General features: G+C 32.7%; 2 protein-coding genes across 2 annotated transcripts in view; both read right to left on the bottom strand.

Annotated features, from left to right (window-relative positions):
- Window positions 1-5,179: 5,179 nt before the first annotated feature.
- LOC139487988 (uncharacterized) lies at window positions 5,180-9,273 on the bottom strand. The gene is made up of 2 exons (XM_071273282.1): window positions 8,749-9,273; window positions 5,180-6,834 (listed from the first exon to the last, which is right to left on the bottom strand). Exons 1-2 carry the CDS (start codon window positions 8,773-8,775, stop codon window positions 5,599-5,601), a joined length of 1,263 nt encoding a protein of 420 aa, XP_071129383.1. The 5' UTR covers window positions 8,776-9,273; the 3' UTR covers window positions 5,180-5,598.
- Window positions 9,274-14,712: 5,439 nt separating this feature from the next.
- The window catches only part of LOC139487987 (uncharacterized), a 35,224-nt gene continuing 23,008 nt past the window's right edge, over window positions 14,713-26,928 (bottom strand). Inside the window, exons 16-26 of the mRNA XM_071273281.1 lie at window positions 25,838-26,065; window positions 25,082-25,252; window positions 24,583-24,743; window positions 22,524-23,292; window positions 21,851-21,983; window positions 20,801-21,042; window positions 19,883-20,057; window positions 18,098-19,318; window positions 17,321-17,403; window positions 15,450-15,780; window positions 14,713-15,158 (exon numbers count right to left, since the gene is read on the bottom strand). Of these exons, the coding sequence (XP_071129382.1) occupies window positions 15,493-15,780; window positions 17,321-17,403; window positions 18,098-19,318; window positions 19,883-20,057; window positions 20,801-21,042; window positions 21,851-21,983; window positions 22,524-23,292; window positions 24,583-24,743; window positions 25,082-25,252; window positions 25,838-26,065 (3,471 nt within the window). The 3' untranslated portion in view covers window positions 14,713-15,158; window positions 15,450-15,492. The remainder of the gene's footprint in view (window positions 15,159-15,449; window positions 15,781-17,320; window positions 17,404-18,097; window positions 19,319-19,882; window positions 20,058-20,800; window positions 21,043-21,850; window positions 21,984-22,523; window positions 23,293-24,582; window positions 24,744-25,081; window positions 25,253-25,837; window positions 26,066-26,928) is intronic.

The raw sequence follows: 26,928 nt of genomic DNA, 5'->3' as shown, positions 1-26,928 counted from the left end.
AACAGCCGCAAAATAATCAGTGTAACAAAATTCAAACAGGAAAACAGACGGTCTAATCTATTTACAAAACGAGAAACGAGAAACATCTATGAAAAATTCCAACAAACGACAACCACTGCTGGTTCCTAACTTAGGAAAGGTGCATATAATATATGCAGGTGCCGGTTTGAAGATTTTAACAGACACCAACCTTTGACCTTAACCTGATACAGCAGTACAACATTACAACAAGAAATGACGCACTTTAAAATATTAATTAAAATGGCTAAACTCTATCAAAAATACGAAGTACACAAAATACAACAACGAGAACAAACACATCTCGCGACAAAGCACGAATACAACAACAAACAGCCTGCTAGTTGATAAATGAAAATGACTATATTGTAAACCTATGGCAAGCCGTTTTGCTATTTATTCTTACTTCAAGATATCTCATAAACTTTATTAGATATCTTATATAGTTTATAAGATATCTTTAATAGTTTTTAAGATATCTCATATAGTTATATAATTGTCTTTATAAGATATCTCATAAACTATATAAGATGTCTTATAAACTATATGAGATATCTTATAAACTATATAAGATATCTTATATAAACTATATAACATATCTTATATAAACTATATAACATATTTTATAAACTATATAACATATCTTATAAACTATATAAGATATCTGATATAAAAGTTGTTTATAAGATATTTCATATACTTTATAAGATATCTTATAAACTATAGAAGATATCTTATAAATTACATAAGATATCTTATAAACTATATGAGATATCTTATAAACTTTAGGAGATATCTTATAAACTTTAGGAGATATCTTATAAACTTTAGGAGATATCTTAAATAATATATGAGATATCTATTATATAAGATATCTTATATATTAAAGGAGATATCTTATATATTATATAAGATATCTTATATATTATAGGAGATATCTTGAAATTCGAATAAATAGTAAAAGGGCTTGCCATATAAATCCCCCAATTTTTGGAAGATGTACAGGTCGAAGACGTATTTCTTTTTATCAGTTCACTTGATGTCTTTGAGCTGACATGTAAGTTTGGAAAAATCGAACCTCAAAATATGAATAAAACAAGTTTTAAAATCATGATAAACACTTTTTGAGATCTTGCTGTTTGTTCTTCGGATTTGGATACCCGATGTGATTCATTGCCATCATACAAGGCAAACATCCAAATTGTTTATCCTTGATTGAAGTTTTTTTTCTCTCGGTTTACAGCCCTCGAGGAAAACAACCCATCTCGGGTAAAAAATTACAATAATTGTTTAATGTTACACTACTGTCTCAGGTTATGACGTCTGTTAAGGGTAGGATGTTCGCTTGTCATGTTTTGGAATTTTTGTCAGATTTTCGAAATCTTCTGGTTTTATCCATTTGAATGCCTTAAAATACTTTGCCCATTGACCCTCATTCATTTTATAAATCTTTTACATGTATAATTATAAGCCATTTGTAAAAGTCTTATAAAATATTATTTAGTTTTTAATAGTTTTGAGAACTTTAGCTTGTCAATGATAAGACTATGAAAAGTCAATAGAGAACGTTTTCCCGCCTAAATTTCAATAGCTAATATCTCAAAAACAAGCACATTGAACTCTATATTTTTGTTTGCTCTTTTGCTTTCTTAATTAATCCCCTTTCAATATATATTAGTCTATTGGAAAGTTATTTTTCTTGAAACTGAGTAGCAAACTTCGGCTGCATTTTTACACATATATCCAATGTCATATGTTGTTCAGTGGTTGTCGTTTGTTGGTTTGGTTTAAAGGTCTTTCTCGGCAGTTGTGTGTATAGATTATACCGTTGGTTTTTCTTTTTGAATTATGAGGTCTTTCCACTTTTCGTGGAAAGACTTTTTGTTTTTCTTCTAATTATATTTTTTTCTTCTTCTGCCGTCTGAGATGCTTTTTTGTTTTACCACTTATGGAATGGATGTTTGGCCAATGATGTTGTACAGTAATGGGGGTTTCAAAACTCATCATGTGTGACCGAACACTTAATCTTTTACAAACTGTTTTCACCAAATTGTTCGTCTACTCTTACGAATGATTTGTTTTATTCCCGGTTGGGGGGGGGGGGGGGGGGGGGTTAACTTCGATATTTTTTTGGTAAGGGTGTGCCATTTTTGCCTCAAAAAACGTACCCATTTTAATACAGTCGACTCTCGTTATGTCGAAGTCAGCCGGACCAGAGAAATATTTCGAGATACACGTAGTTCGACTGAAATTCAGTACCTATAGTTATAAAAACATTTAAGAAAGAATGACCTATACTTCATGCTTATATAAGCACTAACTCAGGCGACAAATTTCCTGGGTTCGTTTGGGAACTTATTTGAAAGGTGAACTTTCAAATGAATTGATTTCATTTAATATAATAATTGACCATTAATATTGTAAGATTCTCAATAGCATATTTATATATGATATGTAGATCATACCCAAAATCCATATACAGTTATCAAACGTAAAGGCATTTTAATATAAGATGTCATTAAAAAGGAGGGTCATTTCTATATAAAATCTCGCAAAATTATGACCCATATTTTTGGCACATCCCCGTATACCCAATAATAAGAAGTTACACCCCCCCCCCCCCCCCCCCCCGTGGTTTTATTTTGACGTGATCGGAACACATCTTATGGGAGTTATTTCCCTTTGAAAATTTAAGATAGGCGATATGTTGGATAAATTCATACGGTATAAGTCGTAGAGGCATACAGTCTTTAGATATGAAGTCCTTGGTCTATTTGAAGGACTTTGAGGTCAAGGTCAAAGGTCAAGGTCATGTTATAAATTTTGAATTTTGCTTGTTATCGTTATTCAAAAGAAACTGTTACAGTTAATGAAATGATATGTTTGCCAAATTACTGTTTACAATAAGGCGCAACTTCAACCTATTCAGTCGAAGTGTTTTGGTTAACCCTTATAGGAGTTTTCTCCCCTTATATATTTGAAATCATTATTTCTCCACAACCATACAAGTGATTGACCTCGGACCTTCCAATTTCAGTTCACTGACCCATGACCTTGAAATTGAGGTCATGGTCATGTTATAAATATTGAATTTTGCTTGTTATCGTTATTCAAAAGAAACTGTTACAGTTAATGATATGATGTGTTGCCAAATTACTGTTTACAGTAAGGTGCAACTTCAACCTATTTCAGTCGAAGTGTTTTGGTTAACCCTTATAGGAGTTTTCTCCCCTTATGTATTTGAAATCCTTATTTCTCCACAACAATACAAGTGATTGACCTCGGGCCTTTCGATTTGAGTTCCCTGACATATGACATTGAATTTGAGGTCAAGGTTGAAGGTCAAGGTCATATTCAAAATTTGTGGATTTTGCTTGTAATCTATATTCAAAGAAACTGTAACAGTTAATGATATGATGTGTAAATGCCAAATTACTGTTTACCATAAGGGGCAACTTCTACCCATTTAAGTCGAAGTGTTTGGTCAACCCTTATAGGAGTTTTCTCCCCTTTTGTATTTGAAATCGGTATTTCTCCACAACCATACAAGTGATTGACCTGGGGTATTTTGATTTGAGATCACTGACCTATGGCCTTGAAATTTAGGTCAAGGTCAAATTGACGTTTTAGATTTTGACCTTTGCATTAAATTATTGCTTGTTCATTATAAAACAATAAAGTCTCCTGCATATACCTATTAATCTTTTTTTTTATATCAGTTTGAGGTACCAAATCAAATCAACAAGGAGTGACCTTTTCTAACATCTTTTTTTAAAATTCATTCTTAGTATCGAGATGGAAAGACCTTCAATTGTTCCCTGAAGAATTGGTTTTTCATTTTATCAGTCATTTTTAGAGTCTTTATAGTTACCCGTTAGGTTAAAGACTTTGAGTCTTTAGTTGGCCCGTTGACACTATTGTAATGCATTTCTTTAATTCAATAAAAACTTGTTGTGTGATACATATCATACCATCGCACCCAACTGTAGTTTTATTGAGTAGAATATTTCTTTTAATCCATATTATATTAATAAAATTAACGGTACTAATTTTCTTGCACCAGATGCGCATTTCGACAATACATGTCTCTTCAGTGATGCTCGTGGCCATAATATTTGAAATCCAAAGCTTATATAAAAGATGAGGAGCTATAATCCAAAAGGTCCACAAAGTAAAGCCAAATCCGTGAAAGGAATATTAAAGTTCATTTTATTCTATCTTGCCGATGAAATTTAACTTTAATCTATATAACAACAAAATTATAATAATTAGACTCACCTGTTATTACGTGTCTATCAATATTTTTGCAACACCATTTACGTAATATTTTACTTAAGAACATCTGTTTTGTCGTAAAATTGAGCTGTCCATGGCCATGTTATACTAGCACTTGTGTTTTTATTTTATAATTAGATTTTGTCATGGGTCTAAATGTAAGCCTACTTGTTTTTGTTCACATTTTGTCGATTTAATGAGTTAGGCCTTTTTAATTATTTTTTTATATATATTATGTCATTTATTTGACTTGGCACAACCTTTTGAAACTTTTTTGTTTTCATTTGTTTGCTTTATTTGGCCTTTCAATATACTTCAATTCGAGCGTCATTGTTGAGTCTTTAATAGACGAAATGCGCGTCTGGTGTAATATAAATTGTAAGCCTGACATCTTTGATATTATGTATTTATGAGTAATGGTACAATACTGTGTTTGTCTCAGGATAAGGTCAAGGTCTGTTAGAAAGTTTATAACCACTGCATTGTATGCAGCTGTACTAAGTCAGGGACCTATTTTTCAGTAGCTATCGTTTGTTGGTGTGGTTCATATGTGGTTTTCCTTTCTCGTTTGTTTATTAATTAGACCGTTGGTTGTCACGTTGGAATTTGTTACACTGTTATTGTAATGGCCCTTTTCAGCTTGCTGTTCGGTGTGAGCCACGGCTGTGGATCGAATGCCGTACTGAAACATTTTATTGCCAACTTTAACTACATTGCGTCTTATCAACACTCATACCCTATCTGAAGTATGTTAAGGTGTTTATTTTAGGGTAGCCAAAAATGAAATCGCGTTTCCATCACCCTAATTCCCAACACAAACTATTTTTCTATACGCGGCTGCTATATGAGATAGGTACTTTAATAAGTTATGCAAATATGACAAGCATTTTAGATTCAAAAAATCGTGTCTATCTGTTTAATTAAAAAAAACCAACATCTTTCAATATAGTTAATAGAGTGCATGTTACAGTGAAAATGGATAATAAGGGATTATGTAGAATACTTGAAATTTCAGTGATTATGTAGATCCCTGAAATTTTCAGTAATTATAAATAATCCCAGATTATGCAAATACTGTAACAAATCTAATTTGCAAAAAGATTATAATAAACTAAATTTTTAGTCGCAAATAAGGTGAATCCATGTATAAGCAGGTAGTCTAAGCAGGTTCCCGCCTTCGTGTTGTCCTTCTTCCATTAGAAAATTGTTTTTCAGATTTCTGCCATTACATATCATTCGTTTCACACAAACAACAAAACTGACTTTAAGGCTAATTTGAAGAAAGTAACGTTGCATGGCTTAAACCTAAATCCTACAACCATTACAAATATAAATGAGTGTACAAAAGTTTTGAAAAGCTTCGTCAAGAGTTTGTGGAATAAGGGCTTGCATTGGTTCTTCGCCACTAAGGTATCCGATGAGATGCATGAAGTCTTCGGAACACCCTCTTACTGGTAAGTCTGAAGTATGCTCATTTTCAAGTTCACTCAATGTCTGGTCATTGCATAGTATAGGAAAAGAAAAATCAGACGAATCATATATTTCAGGTTGAAAATAGAGAACGTTTGGAATACCCGATGGGACTATAACCTCTTGTCGTTGTCTGCGTATTCTATGGTCGTTCCAGTTTTCCATAAACTGATTTAGTTGAGTCTGAATTAAAGGAAGAAAACAAAATCTTAAACATTCAATATGGAGATGATCTGCGGTACTAAAAAGTCCAATATCACGCATGTTCGCAAATGTATTTCTCCAAAATAACATTAAATATTCCGAAAGACTTCTCCACAACCTTTCAATTCTTTGGTTTCCTGTTGATCTTCCTGTTAAAAAACTGTTTAATCCAGATATTTCATCCCCATGATCGAATCGCAATGCAATGTGTAAGTCTTTTACCAAAACGTTCTCGATGCCAGCGTCAGCACGAATGGCTCGGGGAACTCGTCGTAATTCCTTCACAAAATCAATGTAAAACTTAGCAATGTATCTAGGGTTGTTGTTGGAGCAACCTGCTTTTAGCCACAATATTTTTCTAGAATAGCCATCAATAGCTCCGTGAATGGCAATACCATATGGTTTGATCTTGTCGTAACCGTCTATGTGTATCAGATAGTTCGGTCCACTATTGTAATAACTCCTTCTCTGAAGTCTGTGCCTTCTTCTTAAGCTTACGCCATTAGTGTCTATGAAACCCAAGCAATTTCTTACATTTTCCTGTGAAACAGTGATATTGTAATTTGAGTTGAGGAGTCTCCACATTGACTTGTATCCTACATTTGTAAAGCCATTAGCACGTAGTTCATATATTTTCTGACATACAAGTAATATTGGGGCTTGGTTTTGGCGTCGCCTTAATCGAAGTCTCCTTTTAATTCTTTCTATCGTCGAGAAGCTCACTATAATACCATGATATAACATAAGAAATCCACAGATTTCTTTTGTTGTATAAAGTCGACTAAAATAATATCTAACAAGATCTTCTTTTGTGCCATCTTCACCAGGGAATGGGAATACAATGCCATCTGGTAAGAAAATAAGTGCCTGAAAAATAACCAAACATATCAATGCTATAATCGATCTCAATTTACAAGCATCATTCTTATAATGCATGGTGTATCGTAACACCCGGATATAGGTACCCTTGGCTTGGTTCTATGTTTATTGTCTGAGATTTTTTTTTTTACTGTAAAACAATCTGAGTGTAGCTACCTGGATACCAATATGATGATACATGTACAGTTATGCATTTTTTTCTTGACAATGAACAGAGAACCAGGCCAATGGCACCTTTATCCGGTGGCGATGATACACATTGTGTAAGTGATTATTCAGTGGCGGATCCAGAAGGGGGGGGGGGGGGCGGGGGTTCCGCGGCACCCCTTTATTTTTGCCGATCAATGCATTTGTATCGTGAAATATGTTTTGCACTCCCTCCCTATGCCCTGGGTAAGCACCCGCCTCTTTTGAAAATTCCTTAATCCACCCCTGTCATTTAAATTGTACAGAAACAAATTCATTGTTTTCCTTTATATAGATATAGGAAGATGTGGTGTGAGTGCCAATGAGACAACTCTCCATCCAAATAACAATTTAAAAAGTAAACCATTATAAGTTAAAGTACGGCCTTCAACACGGAGCCTTGGCTCACACCGAAAAACAAGCTATAAAGGGCCCCAAAATTACTAGAAGGGTAAAACCATTCAAACGGAAAAACCAACGGTCTAATCTATATATCCCTTGTTAACTTCCGGACTAGTATGAACAACAAAAAAACAACCGGATGATCATAAACATACAAAAAATTAAGCCTTTTCCCCTTTTTGATTGAGAATTGGTAATGAGAAAACTAAAATACCAAAATAGGTATTGAATGGGTCAATTAATGATAAATCTTGCCCTGATACCCCGCTGGTGGCCATCTTGAATGATGGATTCGCACAAAGTAACAAAGCTTTGTCAGCACCTCATAAGGAACAGTCATGTCATGTTTTTCTTTTACTTTTGGTCTAACTTTAAAGATAATTTCAAAAGTTCTCTTGATTCCGAAATAGGACTTCTACTTGAAATAAGACCAATATTATACCACTTCCGGTTAACAAAATATTTTTTTTTGTCTCATTTAAGGCAATTTTATACATTTGTACCCAGATTCCACAATTATATGAAAATTATGAATGTTATCAATGAAAATCTGTTAAAACACTACTTTCGGCTTGGTCAAGGTCACTTCCGGTTTACTCTTTTCAAGGTCAAATATTTCCAATCGTTTCATTAAAATTTAAACAGTCGATATGTTTATTTAACAGAAGGGGCAATTACTTATATAAGAAGACGTCGTAGTCAGTTTGTATATTACCGACTTTTGATTTCGGAGTATATATGAAAATTTGGACAGGTTACCTTTTCTGTGGTTGTGCATTCGGGTTCTCAAATCTCGGTCAAGTAAGAGCAGAAGTTTCAGAAGAAAAATACAATGAAACAAGAATGTGTCCAAAGTACCCTCACACAATCATTTTCTATGTTCAGTAGATCGTGAAATTGGCGTCAAAACTCGTATTTGGAATTAAAATTAGAAAGATATTATGATAGGTCACATATGTACTAAGGATCAAGTTGAGGGGACCTCAACTTCAGCAAAGACGACCTAGACCAAAACTTTAACCTCACACGGGACAGGCGGAGTGACGGACGTACAGACAAACGAACGCACGGGCGGACGGTACGACGAACAAACGGACACACAGACCAAAAAACATAATGCCCCTCTACTATCTTATGAATGGCATACAAAAAAGAAAGTCTTCACAGGGTCAGTGGTGAAACCACATCATGTTAAAAAAATCAAAGCGATAGCTTGCGAAAGAAAAAATAAGCTTAACAAAAATATTTGGCAAAAAAAATATTTAATAATTAGAAGAAAATCAAAAGGTTTTTCCACAAAAAATTTATACTCACCATTAAAATACTGTAGATGAAGCTCATCTTAAATTCCAAGAAGACACTAGGAACCGCGTGGTCAAATATTATTTTTTCACTTTTGCACTAAAACAAGTCGACATTTTGAAAGTAAACATGGACTGTTTTCCAGAACAAATTGACATTTAAAAAGTTCTCTTGTGCAGTTTTTGAACACAAGTATACTTTCACGAATTCGGAAAGGCGAGAAACAACACGACAAGTGACCACGATTAACTCGGAAAGTATACTTTTCTAAAGCAAGAAAGAAACGTCCAATTTAGCAAGTGAACAAACGGCAAAGTTTACTAGGACACAATAATATTATGTACACTTTTTGGTCTGTGGTCTTGTTCAGAAGAACTCAACAAGTCAACTTGTAGTAAGTCTACAAGTTGAATTATTAATTAAACAAGTAAACTTGTTTAAGTGTACAAGTTCAGTAACAATGCAACTTTCCCTCTTATTTTTGTCGTCAAGTTGTGTTGACAACTGATCAACTGGTGACTAATATACGTTTCCATAGTTTAGACACAGACACGTCATATCGATCAACTAATTCTTGATATGTGTAATGTCGATTTAAGGCCTTTCTCGTCATAACCATTTTGAAAGAGTTTGTTATAAGGGAATATCCCTCCCTGCTAATTAAGTCCCCATAATATGAACATGCACTGATCAATTGAGATACAAAACGCCAAATTATTTGACAGTAATATATAGATATGTAACTAGTGAGAAATAAAGGCAACACGAGTATACTTCTGGTCAAAGTAATAAATCGATTAAGAGAATTCAAATCCGAACAAAACGGGAAGACGACAATACAAAATTGTAATTCCTGTACATCATAAACCCAAAATCATCAATCTGTCATTTTATATATTTGTATCACTTATGATATCCATAATATCCTGTTTTTGTCTCCCGATAATCCTCTCACCAACGTGTATAATTGTCTATGCAGATTTGTGAGTTTGGGATATGTTTCGAAGATAACGCCATTACTATAAACATATGATACCGATTTCAATTTCCTTTAAAAGCAAATCTATTAGCCCGATACATATTGCATGTATAGGTTGGTGTGAATTTAAACAAATAATTTTGGTCTTATGATGGGGACCAAAAATGTTGTAGACTTGATATTTCTTAATAGAGGAGACTTATCCTATATACCAGTGGTATAATATAACCATTGTCATTAGCAAGACCAGCTTCAAGTACGTCTTGATCTTGGTCAATGCAGAAGACTTAGTATGAAGATGCACCTTTATGTCCGTGATATCCTGCTACCAACATGCCACTATATATTCTTTTCGCCATCCAGCGTGACATGTAATTTTGCCAGGAATCATTACTTTGGAAGTAACATAATTCGCCCTACATACAGCACAAGGTACATCTGTATCATATAAACTACCAAAGTTGTCAGCATATTCCATACCATAAACAGTAGCAACATAACCACTGTAAATAGCACTCCCGATATTATGGTCCTGAGTAAGACATACTGGATTTGTTTCTCGTTAAATTTATTTGGACAAAATTACAAATTTCCTTAAAACTACAAAGAGTGCTTATGAACTATGATTAGATAATTATAAATCAATCTACCAAACAGCCAATAAGCCAAATCAGCTTGCCGTGCTTTAACAAGTGTAAGAAGTGTTTAGGGTTTACTCAAAACTTGACTGTTCTTACATATGCATAAAGAAACGGAAATCTTGCAGTTCCAAGTAATATATCGGTGTCTACAGGACGTTGTCCAAAATGATCCTTCTTTGTTTAATTGTCATTAAATAAGAACTTTCAATTTTCTTTATATCTTTATCGAAGATGATTTATAAGAAAAAGAAATAAAAAACTCATTAAAGCGATGTTGCAAGATTTCTTCACAAAGAAAATGCCCTCACTTTGATTATACATGGCAGCGTATTTACTAGATGTTATAAAATGTAAACACATCTTTACGTTATTGGTAAAGTTTTCCATTGTTATCCAGACATTTGATATGTTTGGGCTTTTGATTTTGCCAGGGACTTTCCGTTTCGAATTTTCACCGGAGTTTGATATTTTTGTGATTTTCTTTTTCATTCAAAAATGCTTAATTTACATTCAACGACAAAGTAAAGATTTATTAGCAATGACTTTATTTTTATGAAAGAGGCATTTTTCTCATAAATATAATAACATCTACGAATAAAAACCTGTATAAACAAGATCTGCATTGTTCCCATCACAGTCCTTTCTTCCCCATCTAGTATACAGTACACCAGCAGGTGCTAGAGTAGAAAAATGTATATACTAGTATGTAAATATTTATTTCTGAAGACAGTGTCGTAATTGCAAGTATTTACATATATAATGGGAGATGTTTTTTAGATAGACGTTTTTTTTTACAATGATAGCATCGATTAGTAATTGCTTCACGCCGCATCAGTATAGAATGATAGTACTTAGTACATTAAAAATAACATAGGTGTCGATGGGCCACCGACAATTAATGAAAGATGGTACCCAAATCAGAGATATGTTCTGAAAAATTGGTTTCGGCCACAATGGAAATGGAGACCACTTTTGACTGTAACGGTAATTCAAAATCTTACTTATTGCAACAACTTGACTTCATGGTGTCAACTTAAAAGAGGGACGAAAGATACCAGAGGGACAGTCAAACTCATAAATCGAAATAAAACTGACAACTCCATGGCTAAAAATGAAAAAGGACAAAAAGACAAACAATAGTACTCATGACACAACACAGAAAACTAAAGAATAAAAAACACGAACCCCACCAAAAACTAAGGTTGATCTCAGGTGCTCTGGAATGGCAAGCAGATCCTGCTCCACATGTGGCACCCGTCATGTTGCTTATGAGATATCAAATCCGGTTAAGAGTCTAATTCGGTAGGTCACATTTACGACGTAAGGAACATATCCGATATCATTAGTGAAACGGTTAAGTGGCACCCTAGATGTTAATTGTTTACGACTAAATATTTTCAAATCACGTCTTGTCCTATTGAAGAAACGTCTTGTTCTATTGAAGACATTCTTTAAAAAGGTATTTTTAATGTCGTTTCAAGTTGCATTTATGACAAAATAGTGTATGCAATTTATAAAATAGTGGTCGCAAAACTTGAATATACTTAAAACGCTTCTACAATACCTTGCTTGTTCGACAACTGTTTAGAACTATGACAAAAATAACACTGTACAGGAATCAAATCATTAAACTGTACCTGTGGTCGCCATATTTTGAATTGTTCCCTGCAGTTGCTGTACAAGAGCTTTTAGATTTTGTATATCCTTTTGCATTTGCTGATGGTCTTCGCAGTCTGAATCAGTCAAAAGAAAACGCTTGGAACTTTTCGCCGATGATCAATAAACAAGAATTGGTAAAAGGAAAAGTAATATCGCCATTATGAATTTCACACGCGGAATGATTATTATCTTATCATAATAACATATAGTTTCTTAACTCACCCGTTCAGGAATAAACCCACTTATACATAGCTATGTTGCTGTCGATGTGATGTCAATGCATTTCAAAAATATACCTTATCCGAATTACTAGTATTCACCATACCTTTAATTGCATATAAGGGCGTCCTGGTTTCTGGAGATACAAAGACAGGTCCTTCATATCTGACCAAGAGAGGAAATATGCCATCCTATTCTAATTACATATATGTTATTCATTATTCAGATATAACAATTTAATAAGGAGTCTGAATTGATAAGCAGTGGAAGCAAGGCGGAAGGTTTGGATCTTCCAGGAAGCGATTTTGATGTGATGTGTCTCTTGAAGTCATGGAAAGTTAATGAAGATAAGCATAAAGACAAAGAGGACTTTCTAAAATTTTGACACAGAAAATGCTTTACCAGGTTTCGCACTATTGAAGTTATACAATTATATCTACCCGAATTAGTAGTTATATATATATATATATATATATTTATGGCATGGGATGTCATAATAACTTTGACCGAACATATATCGGTAATTTAAATTCAACTACCATTTTTTTCTTCAGAAAAGATATCAGTACGTTGTCACTGAGTGTTAGGCAAACCTTTGTATTAATTTTCGCACAACAACACGCATACATTCAAAGCTATTTCTGAACACAAAAATAAAATGACTAACGGCCCCAAATTAGAGGTTTTATTTAGTTATAATAATATTTTCCAATAGTAAATGGCAAAAATCTACACAGAATATTTATAGATTTTGATGTGACTTTGTTTCATGGTTTGAATATATTAATATCAATACCTTATCATGGGTTAGTTTTATTGGTTGCTATATTCAAGGAAGATATTAAATCAATTGACGAAGCACCACTAAATAATTAGCCTAACTATTTCGATGATAATTATTGTCAGTTTCGAAATTTTATTTTTATGAAACCAATGCTAACTATTTCCTTTCTGACATTTTTCAGGGTTTGACATATACTTGGCTTAGCTGTTGGTATAATTATAAGTCTCATGACTTACTTTTAAATATATAAGATAAATGAAAGAAATCGAAGGAATTGCAAGCACTCTACATAGAGTGAGACCGGGCAATCATCTCCTGGTATGCATGAACTGCATGAAATTCGAATCAAAAGACAGTTTTAATACTGAATAGGACACAATCGCTTCATCACGACTGTATTTAAAGACACAAGACCAGGATTAAATGTTTCTCTTGAGTTCAGACTAAGATACGTACGTCGTATTGGTCAACCAATTAGTTATGTGTGTAGCGCCTTTTTTTGTCTTTTCTTATTGTGTCTAATGAGATATCAAAACGCCATATTATTGGATATATGACGTATTACCATGGAGAGACGGGACATCGACAATTAGACAAATGAAATCGCCATGTCTGTCATTAATCCTAAGTAGTCAGTCTATACCAGTTTCAAGATATATATTTAAATACGAAGAATAGCTGATAGTTTTGGTATAATCCTGGTACCTTTGATAACGGTTTGGTAGTATCCTTTTTGTTGACTTGACTACAGGCAACGCAATCATTTGCTGAAATGTGGGTTATTGAGTAACATTATATAATCAAGATATAAATATATCCCAATGAGAAATTAAAGAACTTTACAAGATACTTTTTCCTATGGTTTTTAAGAAGGGTCTATGTGAATTCTGCTGCGTATGATACGAAATTAATTAGACGAATAAGGATACACAATAAGCAGTTAAAATACTTTATGAAAAACATTTACGAGTAGTGTCATTAACATGTACGTCCAAAATAGCAATAGTAAAGTTATAAAACAGTGTAATTGATGAATTTTAATAATTGAAATCCAGTAAGTTATTTACAGGACAATTGTGTTTGTTTGTTTGTTTTTTTGTTGTTTTTTTTTTATTAAAAAGGGTCTTTCTGTCTTTCTGTGGCTAAAAACTTAGTCTATTTCACATAATATTTTCGTTATGGAGTCCAAATGAACAAATATTGTTATAAACGATTGTTCATTGTCTAACTGCTGTGAAAACAAAGAAAGTCTCAAGGACAGTTAAACAATTAGTAATTGCTAATACCGATGTGTAGATTGCATGAAATCAGAATTAGATGACAAAGAACACGAATGCGTCCATAGTAGAAGGATCCCCATGCTCACTCTCCTTTAATGTTCTATGGACCGTGAAATTGACGTCAAAACTCTAATTGCTAAAATTATGAATACCAAATAAATGTCCTATTTATAACAATAACTAAAAAAAAATAAAGGGTTATTGGCGTGCAAATTCCAAAAGTAACATACAAACTGAATAAAAGTCTATCATTCAGTTTAGGAGTTAATAGACCCTTTACGATTAACCTTTAGTAATAATATGTTTAATCTTTATAATCTCACCTGAAACAGTTGATTTGTTTTCCAATGAGAACTTCCGTGGCACTTTTATTCACGTATAACGTGCATAAATATATCAAAGTAAAATCGATAAAAAGAAAAACAGATTTATTTAGTAAAGATGAAAATTACTGAACAACATTCATAAAGTATACAATCATAGGAAAATTGAAATTATTATTTATAGGTAAAACTTTGTAGGACTACTAATCTTGTGTGAGGGAATTTTTCAAATTAATGTTTATAAATTGCCATTTTCTAAAAACATATATATTAATTGGAAAAGGTAAGAAAAACTATTGGGGAAAATACATGTAGAAATTTAGCAAATACTATATGTGATGTAACGTTCTGAGCCTATAATTCGTTTTTTTTGCAATTTTCAGACAAGTATTAATTACTGACGTAGTGTATAGTCGTTTTAGGAATAATATTTGAATGACCTATTCCCTTCTGATAGCAAATTGTTTTGACATATTTAAGCAATTTTGGAAATGGTAGTAGTAAAGAAATATAAAGTAACTATAACAAGAATGTGTCCTCAGTACACGAATGCCCCACTCGCACTTTCATTTTCTATGTTCAGTGGACCGTGACATTGGGATAAAAACTCTAATTTGGCATTAAAATTAGAAAGATCATATCATAGGGAACATGTGTACTAAGTTTGAAGTTGATTGGTCTTCAACTTCATCAAAAACTACCTTGACCAAAAACTTTAACCTAAAACGGGACAGACGGACGGACAAACGGACGGACGAACGGACGAACGGACGCACAGACCAGAAAACATAATGCCCCTCTACTATCGTAGGTGGGGCATAAAAATACAAAAAAAATAGAAAGACATTTATAAACTTTGAAGTAGCATATACTAAAAGTTAATTCCTATATCGCGTGGTGTTGCTGTATTATCCCTCGAAGATGCATCTGGTGTTAGTGAATCCCTATTGCCAAAACCCATGTAATCACGACTAGGAGTAGTTTGTATGCCTTTCGTTTCAAAATCAGTTTCATCATAGTCAGAAACATAAGTCATAGCATTAACGCCTTTATCTTGCGATGTTCTTCGGCTAGTATCATATGGTAAAAATATATTCTGTCTAGTTAACGCCATTGAACTCTTGCCACATGCGATTTTTGAAGACGCATTATTCTTGCTCTGAAAAAACCCAATGATTACAATATCAAGCATTTTTATTTCTTGAAAATGTAAATAAACATATTATACCGATTTCTACTGTAAAAGATTCTTAAATTAGTTGATGACTTTACTACACATAAGATTACAGATGATTACATATCTAAGATTTGTGAAAGGTAACGATAACAAGCTAGGGAAGGAGATTGATGTGTAAGTACAGAAGCAACCTTTCAAAAGATGATTAGGTATCAATATATATCGCCAAGCTGACCACCTTACACCAATACGTATTTACTTCTAAACACCACCAGCACAACAAAGAAGTGGCAAATTTACTTTACTTTTGAAAAAGACAAACGTCTATTCCATATGTTAAGATCTTAATTCAATCGAGGCTAAACATTTAATGAAATTGAGAATGAAAACGGATATTGTTTAAAAGAGACAAAAACCCGACCAAAGAAGAAAATTAGAGAAGATCACCAATGGGTCTTCAACACAGCAAGAAAATCCCGCATCCGGATGCCGTCTTCAGCTAGCCAATGAGAAAAGTGTTTACAAGTTCAGCAAAAATGAGCTTCACCATACTGTAAACTAACTTATTTTCGCGGATACTATATTTCGCATTTTGCCCTTTCTATACCATTTCGAGATTTTCTGATTTACTTGATGTAGTTTAATAAAGAAAGATCCAAGTTTTACATATTTGCGACGATTTATATTCGCGTTATTTTTCTACTCGCGAAAGTCTCGAAAATAAATCGCTTGCGAAAATAAGTTGGTTTACAGTAAACTCCGAGAGGTATAAATGAACCAAAATAAAAAAAAAAAACAATAAAAAAACCAAAAAACACGATAGACTAACAAAGTGTAGAGGTTCCTGATTTGGGACATGCACCATGAATTCGAATGTGTTAAACATGTTTTTTTGGGATCTCAACCCTCCCCTATACCTTTAGCCAATATGGAATAAAAACAAACAGCAATACGCACAGTAAAACTCAGTTAAAAAGAAGTCCGAGTCCGATGTTAGAAAAGGTTACAGAAAAAAACCCTTATCAGAATGGAAATTATAAACATAAATTAATAAAAAAAAAAAAACTACTAGCAATTTCTGGCATGCCAGCTCCAGACCTGGGTTACACTAATGTCAAGATTACGTCTTCATATTATGAAAATATGAAAATGAGCTAAGTGTCAAATATATATGACCTTTATTTTTCTACTTATATGTCATGGTCTACTTGACTTTGTGATTTAATATTAATTGATGGCTTACATTAGCTATTCATCCTCATAATGTTCTGTAATGCGATTTGATATTAATTTGACTTTTTAATCGGTAACATAGTTTTCCCAAACAATAGTATATTTTTATAGAAAATAATTAAATAAAATCATGTTGTATTATGAATAATTCATGAAAATATTAAAACAGAATCGAAATGTTGTCTCTGTGGTACCAGAATTATCCCTGGCAAAAAAACCCCAATTTTTTCTTCGATTTCAAAATTGTGTTTAAAAATTGACCTCATTCCGTTATTTATTTTTAATGTACCTCTTCTTGAAGATTTAATGTTATCACATCTCTCATCAGTTTCAATACATTTTGAGTATCAACAGTATTTTCGTGAGTGGATTCTGAAGAAGAAAAAACAGCAAATTATTGAACTAGATAAAAAAGACAAATCATTTAAACTTTTTTAGTTTCTTTAAACCATTTTCATTCATTTAAGGATGAAGATGTAAAAGAAATATTTCTAAAAGAAGTTCCAACATATTTTGGATGATCGGATTATTAACTAAAATGTAAAAGGCAAACAAAATTCTTAATTTACCAAGGTATATCTGTTTCAATTGTATTAATACCAATTCATTCATCTTTTACTCTAATGTGATCCACGAACTTGCATTATCAACTCTTTGGTGCCAAATTTGGCACAGGATCTTTTTACATGTTCGGTGCACCTCAGATAATTCCTGGTGTTTTGTGGATTACTATTGGTCAGTCCTTAGTTTTCTATGAAGTGTTTTGTTGATTGTTGTTTATCTTTTAGTATAGATATTTTGTAATAGAATTGTCAATACTATTTTGGTTTATGAGTTCACTATCCTTAGTTACCCTCCGTCTCTCTTTTATAAGCAATAGAATATAATAAAACAATGCAACATGTGAAAAAGAATCATTGTTAGCCGGTTTTATAAAAGAAAGTTAAATTAGAAAACAAAATGTGTTATTAGCCAGAAAAAACTGTGTCTTGATTAATCTCAAAATGATTCAAACAATATCCTTTCTTACTTTTAATTTTATTAATTGTTAATGACATATTCGTACCTTCTTTTCTTTCATTCTTGCTGTCTGTGCGTTTAATGTGGATTCCAACTAAACCAAACATATCTTTGATACTGTTCTTCATCACATTCAGTATTCCTATTGGTTCTGGTTGCTGTAGCTGTTCCTGTCGGACATGCGATATACTGTCATTCAGAACTGCAGCAAATATCGTCAACAAAGTGAAGATAACAAAGAAGGCATACACAAAGAAATAGACTTCTGCAAAATTTGGAGCCGCCCTTATCATGGAGTCGAGACTATTCCGTCCAATAAGAGTATTTGTTAAACTTCCAAAAGTTACAAAAATATTTCTGTATTCATAAACAGCAGGACCAAATAGCAAATACCCCAAAACAGCAAATGCCCCAAGACCAATAAAAACTAAGACAGAAAACTGAAAGATTGCACGTCCACCATGACGTAAAGTATCTGCAAGGGCTGTCATTCGTTTGTTGTATTCAAGCGCACTCATTACTCTTAATGTTGAAATGAAAACGAGAAATCCCAGTATTATACTGAAGACATAATCCCAGATAACAATATGTTGAAAGTTGATAAATACATCTTTATTATTATAATATTGATTCAGTGCCTTCTTTGTGTAAACGAACTTTCCAACCCATACCACTATTCCAGAGTATCCGAAAATACAAATAAATGCATCTATAACATTCCAGAACCCTTTCCAAAATGAACATTTTTGGTTTTTCATATTAGTTATAAGAAGTTTTGTTCGATAAAGTAGTATTACAATGAACAGAAAATAAAATAAAACAGAAAAAAGACCAGTTGCGTCAGTCAGAAATGACGGTCGGAAACATTGTGTATCTACCCAGTTTGTCCCATGTCCTGTTTCTAAAAACTCTGCCAAAAATATGGAATAGCACAAAAGGTTTACGTTAGCATTGTAAAGTGTAAACTCTACAAAAACTGCTCTTGTCAGTCTATCGATCCAAAAATGTTCAACTAACTCATCAACAATGGCCAAAGTAGTAGCCTTTGTGTTGTGAAGGTTCTGAATGTAACCACCCCCACTGTAGGTATTGTAATGACCAACAATTGGAATGCCCCAGATATCCTTAGCTTCTGTGTACGTCCAGGCATCTGCTGTCAGTGATTTTGAACAACCAACACAATATTCAGATTTGTCTTCTTTGCTGGTATCAAATTTAGCACCGCAGAAATGTCCGGTTACTATGTCGACAGGAACGTCACACTTTTCTGAAAATTAGGAAAATGAACTAATTTTAAATTACGACGATCTTTTCGATTTAAACCATATATACTGGGACTAACATACTAACAATCCCATATATCTATACATTAACTATACAGTATATGTAAAGATATGTATAATTTTCTCTCACTATATTGTCCACAGTTTTTGGTGTTTTGATAGTTTTACATAAAACACTTCATATAAACAAGCATTTGTATTTGATCTTTCTATAAAACCGAAGGCTTTTCTTTTTTTTCTTTTATTCTATTAAAATTTCTGAAAGATATCTTGATGTGAAATAAATTATTTAGTGAACTTTGATCTCTTTTCGTACGTTTTTATTCCTTTCAAAAAAGTTTGATTTCAGACAATATTGTCTGACTATATTATGCTAACTGAATGAAATGTTTAACAAAGTAAAGTGATAAATGACTTTATTATTTACTTCTGTCTATAGAATAGTTATGATAGGCTTACAATGGTATTGTAGAAGTAAATAATTTTTCAGAGAAAACTATTCTATTGAATGAAAATACGCTAAAGTAGGCGTTTTTTTTTTTACATACCCTTCTTTACTCTCGCTTGACGCATTCTAACAAGACCAATTTTGGCATTTGTTAAGTCATCCATTAGAAATTTATCTCGAATACTGATGGATTGTCCATTATAATTTGCTGTTGGAAAGAGCACTGGAACCAAAACTTTTCTAGTCCATGACAAAAACTGTCTGGCTGATGTTACCTAGGTTGAAATAATTGGTCATTTAGTTTCTCAAAAAACGCTTGCTTGATTTATTAAAGAAATATTTTCTTAACATGAGTTTGAACAAAACAAGGTATTCACAATAATATTTGCTGATGAATTTGGACTCAATTATCAAATAGCGTTATAGATTGTAATAGATTCTTCAAGTGTTTCAGGAAATTTACAAATCATTCAGCAGGTGGAGATGAATGCCTTGATAGACACAAACGTTGTCCTTTAGTCAACTTTTGTCCTTATAGACAACCTTTGTCCTAATAGACAAACTCTCATCCTAATATAAACAAACTCTTATCCTAATAGACATATTCATCTATCTTGGCATCCGGCGGAATCCTATTTGGTTCCTATTTGGAACGAGAAAGGCGACACTTATGACGCAGTACAGTTGCATCCGAGTTCATGTTTAAGTTTCAGTTCATTAGGATTGAATTTGCTCAATAGTTAGCTTGCTGTGGTTGTTTTTTGAATTAGTGTGTATCTTTTATGTGTTTTTTTATTTGTCAATGTTTGTTTTTCTTTTATGATTAATGGTTTCTACCATGCCATTTCCTATTTTTGTTATTCATATAAACAAACTACGTTTGTGTTTCCAAATGTGTCCGTATGTATCTCTGTTTAACAAGCCGATAAACTATGCTATAAGTTTGATAAACGTAAAAGGCTCCACCGTGATGTTACTATTCAGAAATACTGAGATGAGAACATTAAAACCAACTTGCCTTTGAAAACCCACATTTTGCTTTGTCGGATGTATACAGTTGATTGGAGATGTGTGTCTTCACATTAAATGCTCTTTGGTCTCTGTTTACATAACTTATACTGAACAATATAGCGGCAAATATTATATGGATAACAAATTTCAAAAAAGCGTCTTTGGCGGTTTTTTCTTTTTTCAGTTGCTGCTTTCGTTCTTCCATTCTTTGCTCAGAGACGGAGTTAGATAAAATTGCCATTTTGAAATCTGAAATAAAAAAATGTAATTTTGAATGGCTGTTAGTAGTAACTATTTCGGTCGATAGAATAGAAGTGGCATATTATGGATTAAACTGTTTTAAAGAAAAAAATAAAGATGTCCTGATATATTTAAAAAGCGTCATGTTAGTTCGTCTATTTCCTTTGGACCTACAAGTCGATAGTTTGTATCTAGTAAACGAAATCAAGATAAGCCTTTTAATTAGAAATGAATTGAATTATTAAGTTGAGTATAAAAATATAGTTTTGAAAATTACAACATTCATTCTAGCAGTTAAAGAAATTTATTTACCTATAACATATCTGCCATTCGAACAGAAATTGACGATTTCATAGTTTAGTTAGGGATGATACCGGAATTCTTTTACTAGTAATGGACTTCTGATAATACTTATGTTAATTGATGTGGTTTTAATCATTATGATTGAACAGCATCAAGAGATACCATGATCATTTTACAAAGCTCCGTTTATTCAGAACTTTTTAAGGGGTCGAGAAAAAATTACTTTTGTTCACCAATCAACATTGCCGACATGGCTAACATGGAACAAGGGGAATCAGTTGTGTTCTTTCTCCTGCTATCCGTTATGGACATTTAGCTCTGACTAGGCTAAATTGTCAATCTACTCATCATAGATGGGTCACCTATATGAGATATCAAAATGACTACATTTACTAAAAGACACTTTGGAGATGGACCATTGTTTTGGTCGTTCCTCCTTTGTTTGTTGTTGGGGTAACCTGTTAAATTTTACATTTAAATAAATTTAGATTATAAAAAAACTAGCGCGACAAACCTTTCAGCGTTTCTGTTCTAAGTCCAGCATTGTCGTGCGAGTACTGTCTAACCGATTCAAGGTCGACATGGAGTTCCTGGTCATCTTTCTGATTCCTCAGTATAAGTGCCAAAAGAAAGGCCAATAAAAACACCTTAAATATAACGAATGACAAAAACATTGCAGCCACGACATATCTGTAGAAGGTATGGTAAATTATAACAAGATTTAGCATAATAAGAATAAATCTCTATATAATTGAACCACGAATCATTTCTAACATTCATTAAATACAGTAAATGCCCGTATAACAATACAATTTTATAAAATTTTATTCATAGCATTGCGATGGATTTAATATATCATTTGCATGGTTTGTACATGAATTAAAAAAATATCTTTACACTGGGTTTTACTTTCTTTTTTTTCTAAAGTAAAAGCGTTCAGTTTAAAAGGATAAAAATAATCGTTGTCTCAGATATACATGTACATTCTAATTTGACAATACGACACATGTGAGAAATGATCGACAAGGCTCGAAATTCTGCTTGTTGCGAAATCGTACTAAGTCAATTGTCATTTTTTGAGATGATGTGCGATTATTCAATTTATGATTAGAGAATGTGTCTAGTCTGAGATACCGTATCTTGGAGATAGTTTGGACAAGGACAAGTACACAGTTTTATAAACATACCTTAACTGGATCGACGATTAAGATCGATTCTACAAACGATAAAATGAAAGTTGTCAACCATTCTTCAGACTTCGATTTACCCCATTCCATGCTGTACAGAATCAAGAAGAAGGAAGATGCCGCACAGACAATAAATATTAACAACCATGCAACATTTCTCATCCATGGTGGAAATTTAGCCTGTTGTCGACAGACAATACTGCCTTTTCTCCCCTTATCGGAACGTCGACGTAACTTTTGCATCGTTTTCAGTTTATCGACATACCATATATGAGACTGATTTTCCTCCTGATCGATGGCCGCCAGCTTTGGAGAAATTGTTTTAATAGTTGGTTCTTTCCTTACTTGTCGCTGATGTCGACGCGTATTTCGAAATAGATATGTGAACAAGAATATAGGTGGTACAGTAATTACAGCACCTATTATAGATATATATAAAGTCTTAAAAGAAAACGATAGACTTCCAAGACGTACAGTATCAGCAACCACTACCGTCTCTGATTCCGTTTGAAAGAACATAGCATTTGATATCATAGCAAGTAACATCAATGCCAACAGACAAGACAGACGCTGAGCACGACTAAACGCACTATATGGAGGCCTCAGTATCAAAGATAACCAAAGATGGTTTTCCGTTACATTAATTCTTGTTGTATGAGAAAAAGCAGACTCAAATCCTGAATTGATGTCATTTAAAACAGGAATGATCCGTTCAATCATTCCATCATCAATATCAGTTGCAAACCATCGATCACACTGAAAAATATATCTGAAATCCAAAAGAGTAAATTGGTTCAAAGTTAAATTAATGTTAGATACACGTACTTTCGGACATCTATTAATTGATTTCAATTGTACGCGTTTTTTATTATATACCAATCGAAATAGAATTTGAGATGCATTCGAATGCAATGATTTCACGCCTATACAGAGGCATCATAAAAAAAAGTAGTACAAAATGGAGGATCATGTGATATTTACAATCAAACCAAAAATTCGGCATATTGTTTTATTAAACCTGCTGCAATAACACTTAATAAGTCTTGAAAGTATTCCACTCAAGCTCGGATTCCTTGTTCGGGTTTTGCAATACCCTTGCCTCTTTTCTGAAATATCAGTTTTCGAAGATTGTATAAGGTTTTGGATTCAGATAATTTGGCTTCGAGCATGAAGTAAAAGACGTATTTGTCGAATTACGTATATGAAATGGAATGTTTGTCATTTAGGATATCACAAGCCCGTCAGTTCAAACCTTTAGTATAAGCATGAAAATACGGATATATTTTTTTTTAAATTTGAAGTTATAAAAGTTAACTAGTCATTTGAAATAAGAAACGATGTCCCACATGCATAGCTTGGATTCCGTGTCCGGATGTGGCAATACGTTTGGTCCTATCAGCTTTTCAAAATGTGTATAACTGAAATGACATTATTTGTGGCAATGCGCGTCTGGTGCAGTAAGTTTTGTACCGTTTGTTGTTATTGACCTGAATCATTATTTACTAGATTTCAAAATCCAATCTTTTAAAAATAAGACAACAAAGTAAATGCATTAGCTCTTAAAAATGTTAAATAGAATGAAATTCAAAACAGTGTGGCTGTGGCCATTGATTGACACATTAAATTCATCCATTGACTGGGACAATTTAGGTGAACGTTTGTATGTAACGACCACTGATCACTATGTACTTTTTAAAGACACTTAAACTATGGGGTCACCAAAGGTTCTCAACACCTTAATAAAGTAATTCGAAAAATTAATCAGAAATAACACGATGTTTTGATTTATGTCAATTATATAAATCAAAACATAAAGGTTATTCCTGATTAATTTTTCGAATTATTTTATAATAAAGGCGTTAAGAAACCTTTGGTGACCCTACAGTTTAAATGTCTATCGTAGGTACGTCGTGAACAGTGGTCGTTACAGACAAACGTTCACGTAAATTGTCCCAGTCAACGGATGAATTTAATGTGTCAATCAATGGCCACAGCCACACTGTTTTGAATTTCATTCTAAATGATAAAAAAAACATGAGAAACTGCATGCAGTTCTTACTTGTCATTTGTATGCAGATCTGTAATGACTACTCTGTGTAAGTACCAGGACTGAAGTTTTCCCTCACCACTATTATCATGCCATATACGCAGATATACGAGATCTCCCAATGGGTCGGGAGTCGCAAGAATGAAGTTGTTTGTGCTGTTTGTTACAAGTTTCTGTACAAAAAATAAATTAACATTGCACTAAAAAGTGATTTTACTGAAAAATATAAATCTGTGTTTTAACTAAAAACTATTCTTTTTTAGTTTTGTTTTTTTAAATTACCGGAAACTGATAGTTCCACTTTTTGAGATTCAATTTCCATCAGAAATTCTATTCGTAAAGCTTATCATTTTAATAAATAAACATGGAATATTATTTTTTAATATATATCTGAATACTTATATATGTCACAAAAAGAATTTAAGACTGAATTTTGAAATTAATTGAATTTAAAAACATTAACATAGCGCAGAAAGCGGTAGTCCATCGTTTATAATGATGATAATATTACCTTAGTAATACCGTCACTAAGAGATCGAACACCAGAATCAAAATCTGTACCACCTAGTATAAAACTGACATTTGATGAGGTAGCTGACCCTGCTCGCAGCCCTGTTTGTACAGATATCATGTAGAAGTGGGTATCAAAGAAGTCGTTGTCCAATAAAAATGTTGGTGAACACTAAAATTAAGAAGGTTTCATATTATGTAGGAACAAATCAAGTGGCAGCCATAGAAAAAAAAACAATGTCTGAAATAATCAGTAGACTTGAAAATTTGCGGCATATATTTCAAACGTGACAGTAATTAAAAAAAAATACAATTGACAATATACTCACAATTGTTCACTAGAGTAAACGAATTGTGTGCAGGAAATGTTGTTGTTAATTAATTCCCTTTTTGAAAATATTTTTAATAACGTAAATTCTCCCTTAATTTGTTTTCAAAATATTTCGTAGCAGAATCTGCTTTGCTAAAATAATGCCTTAAATTTATTTCACGATATATATGGAATCAGCTTTCAATGTCTTAATCTAAAATGATGAAAAGAGCATCAGCACACACTTAATCACTTTTGCTATACTTATGCTTGTTCGATACTCTAAAATGTGTTCGGGTTTAAGGCTAAGACAAAGTGAACAAATGTTGAGTACTCGTATATGCTTTCCAATGCCCATTTAGTCCTAAAAAGCAAGGAACAAAACATATTTTTAGTTTAAACTTCTCAAATAATATTTCAAATTTCTTTTTCTTCCATATCACTTACCTGGCCAGTATCACGGTTATCAAGTCTTCTTAGAATGCAAAAGATAATAAAATACATCACAATGACGGCGATCAGAGTACCATATACTGCAGCATTCGTTATATCAAATTTAGACCATACTGAATGAAAATCTATCATATTTGGAATTGCAAAGGTTGAGGCAAACAGCGTACCAGCACCAGGTGAACACCTGCAAACTGTTTCATTTAAAGATGAAAAGGGTAATACCTGAAACAAGACTTATATATGTTTATTTGTATTTCAATGAAAAATAGTTCAAGCAACATCTGGAAGGGGAACACCCTATACGTAAACTCGGTGATTAAAACAGTGTCAAACTACAAATTTAACAATTAGTATCAACACTGATCGGTGTCCACACTTATAATTTAAAAAAACATATAATAAATTTATCCAAGAAACTTTAACACTATTGCTTAAGGAATGACTGTAATATTTTTTCTGTTTATGAAGAAATAACATAAAAAATTTGGTTCACACTGAATAACGCGCGTAGCGGGTTATTTAAGGGCAGTTACAGGGGAGGTAATGACGTTGCTAACGTAAAATGTTATTTTCGCGACGTCAAACTGTGACATATCGGGAAAAGATGCATTTTTTGACTGATTTTTATCATTCAAACTGATTTAATTTGAAAACCAGTAGATGGACCCCTTTTTTTAAAACGACATTTTGTTTCATTTTCCAGGGAGATTAAGTAGACCAAATTTTATCAAACTGTAAATAGTGCAATTTTTTTTAATTTTGATAAATGTACAGCAAAAAATGACGTTTTTTTTCTCAATTCATGACCATTTGATAAATACGAGTTATTTCTGAATAAAAATTGCATAAATTTTTAAAATACTTATAAAATACAGAAATTACGAATTATTTAACAAAAATTAATTTGTGTTTATATTTTAAAACAAAAAAGTTATGTCTTTCTTTCGAAAGGAAAAATACGGTCACAAATCCGAATTTTGAGCAAATATACAAAATTTCGACTTCATTTAACTCAAAAAGTAGCACATGGAGGTATATTTTTTTATTATATATTTGATTTATTCAGGCAAAAAATAGCCTATATG

This window comes from Mytilus edulis, chromosome 9 (genome assembly GCF_963676685.1).
Source record: "Mytilus edulis chromosome 9, xbMytEdul2.2, whole genome shotgun sequence".
Taxonomy (NCBI): Eukaryota; Metazoa; Mollusca; class Bivalvia; order Mytilida; family Mytilidae; genus Mytilus; species Mytilus edulis.
The sequence above is the reverse complement of the archived record's forward strand: the minus strand, read 5'-3'. Positions and strand labels throughout refer to the sequence as shown.

Excerpts from the sequence above, each read along its gene's own strand:
- LOC139487988 (XM_071273282.1), bottom strand. The coding sequence starts at position 8,775 with ATGAGCTTCATCTACAGTATTTTAATG. Across the intron at positions 6,835-8,748 it reads TCATCTACAGTATTTTAATG|GCACTTATTTTCTTACCAGA; the intron begins GTGAGTATAAAT and ends GTTATTTTTCAG.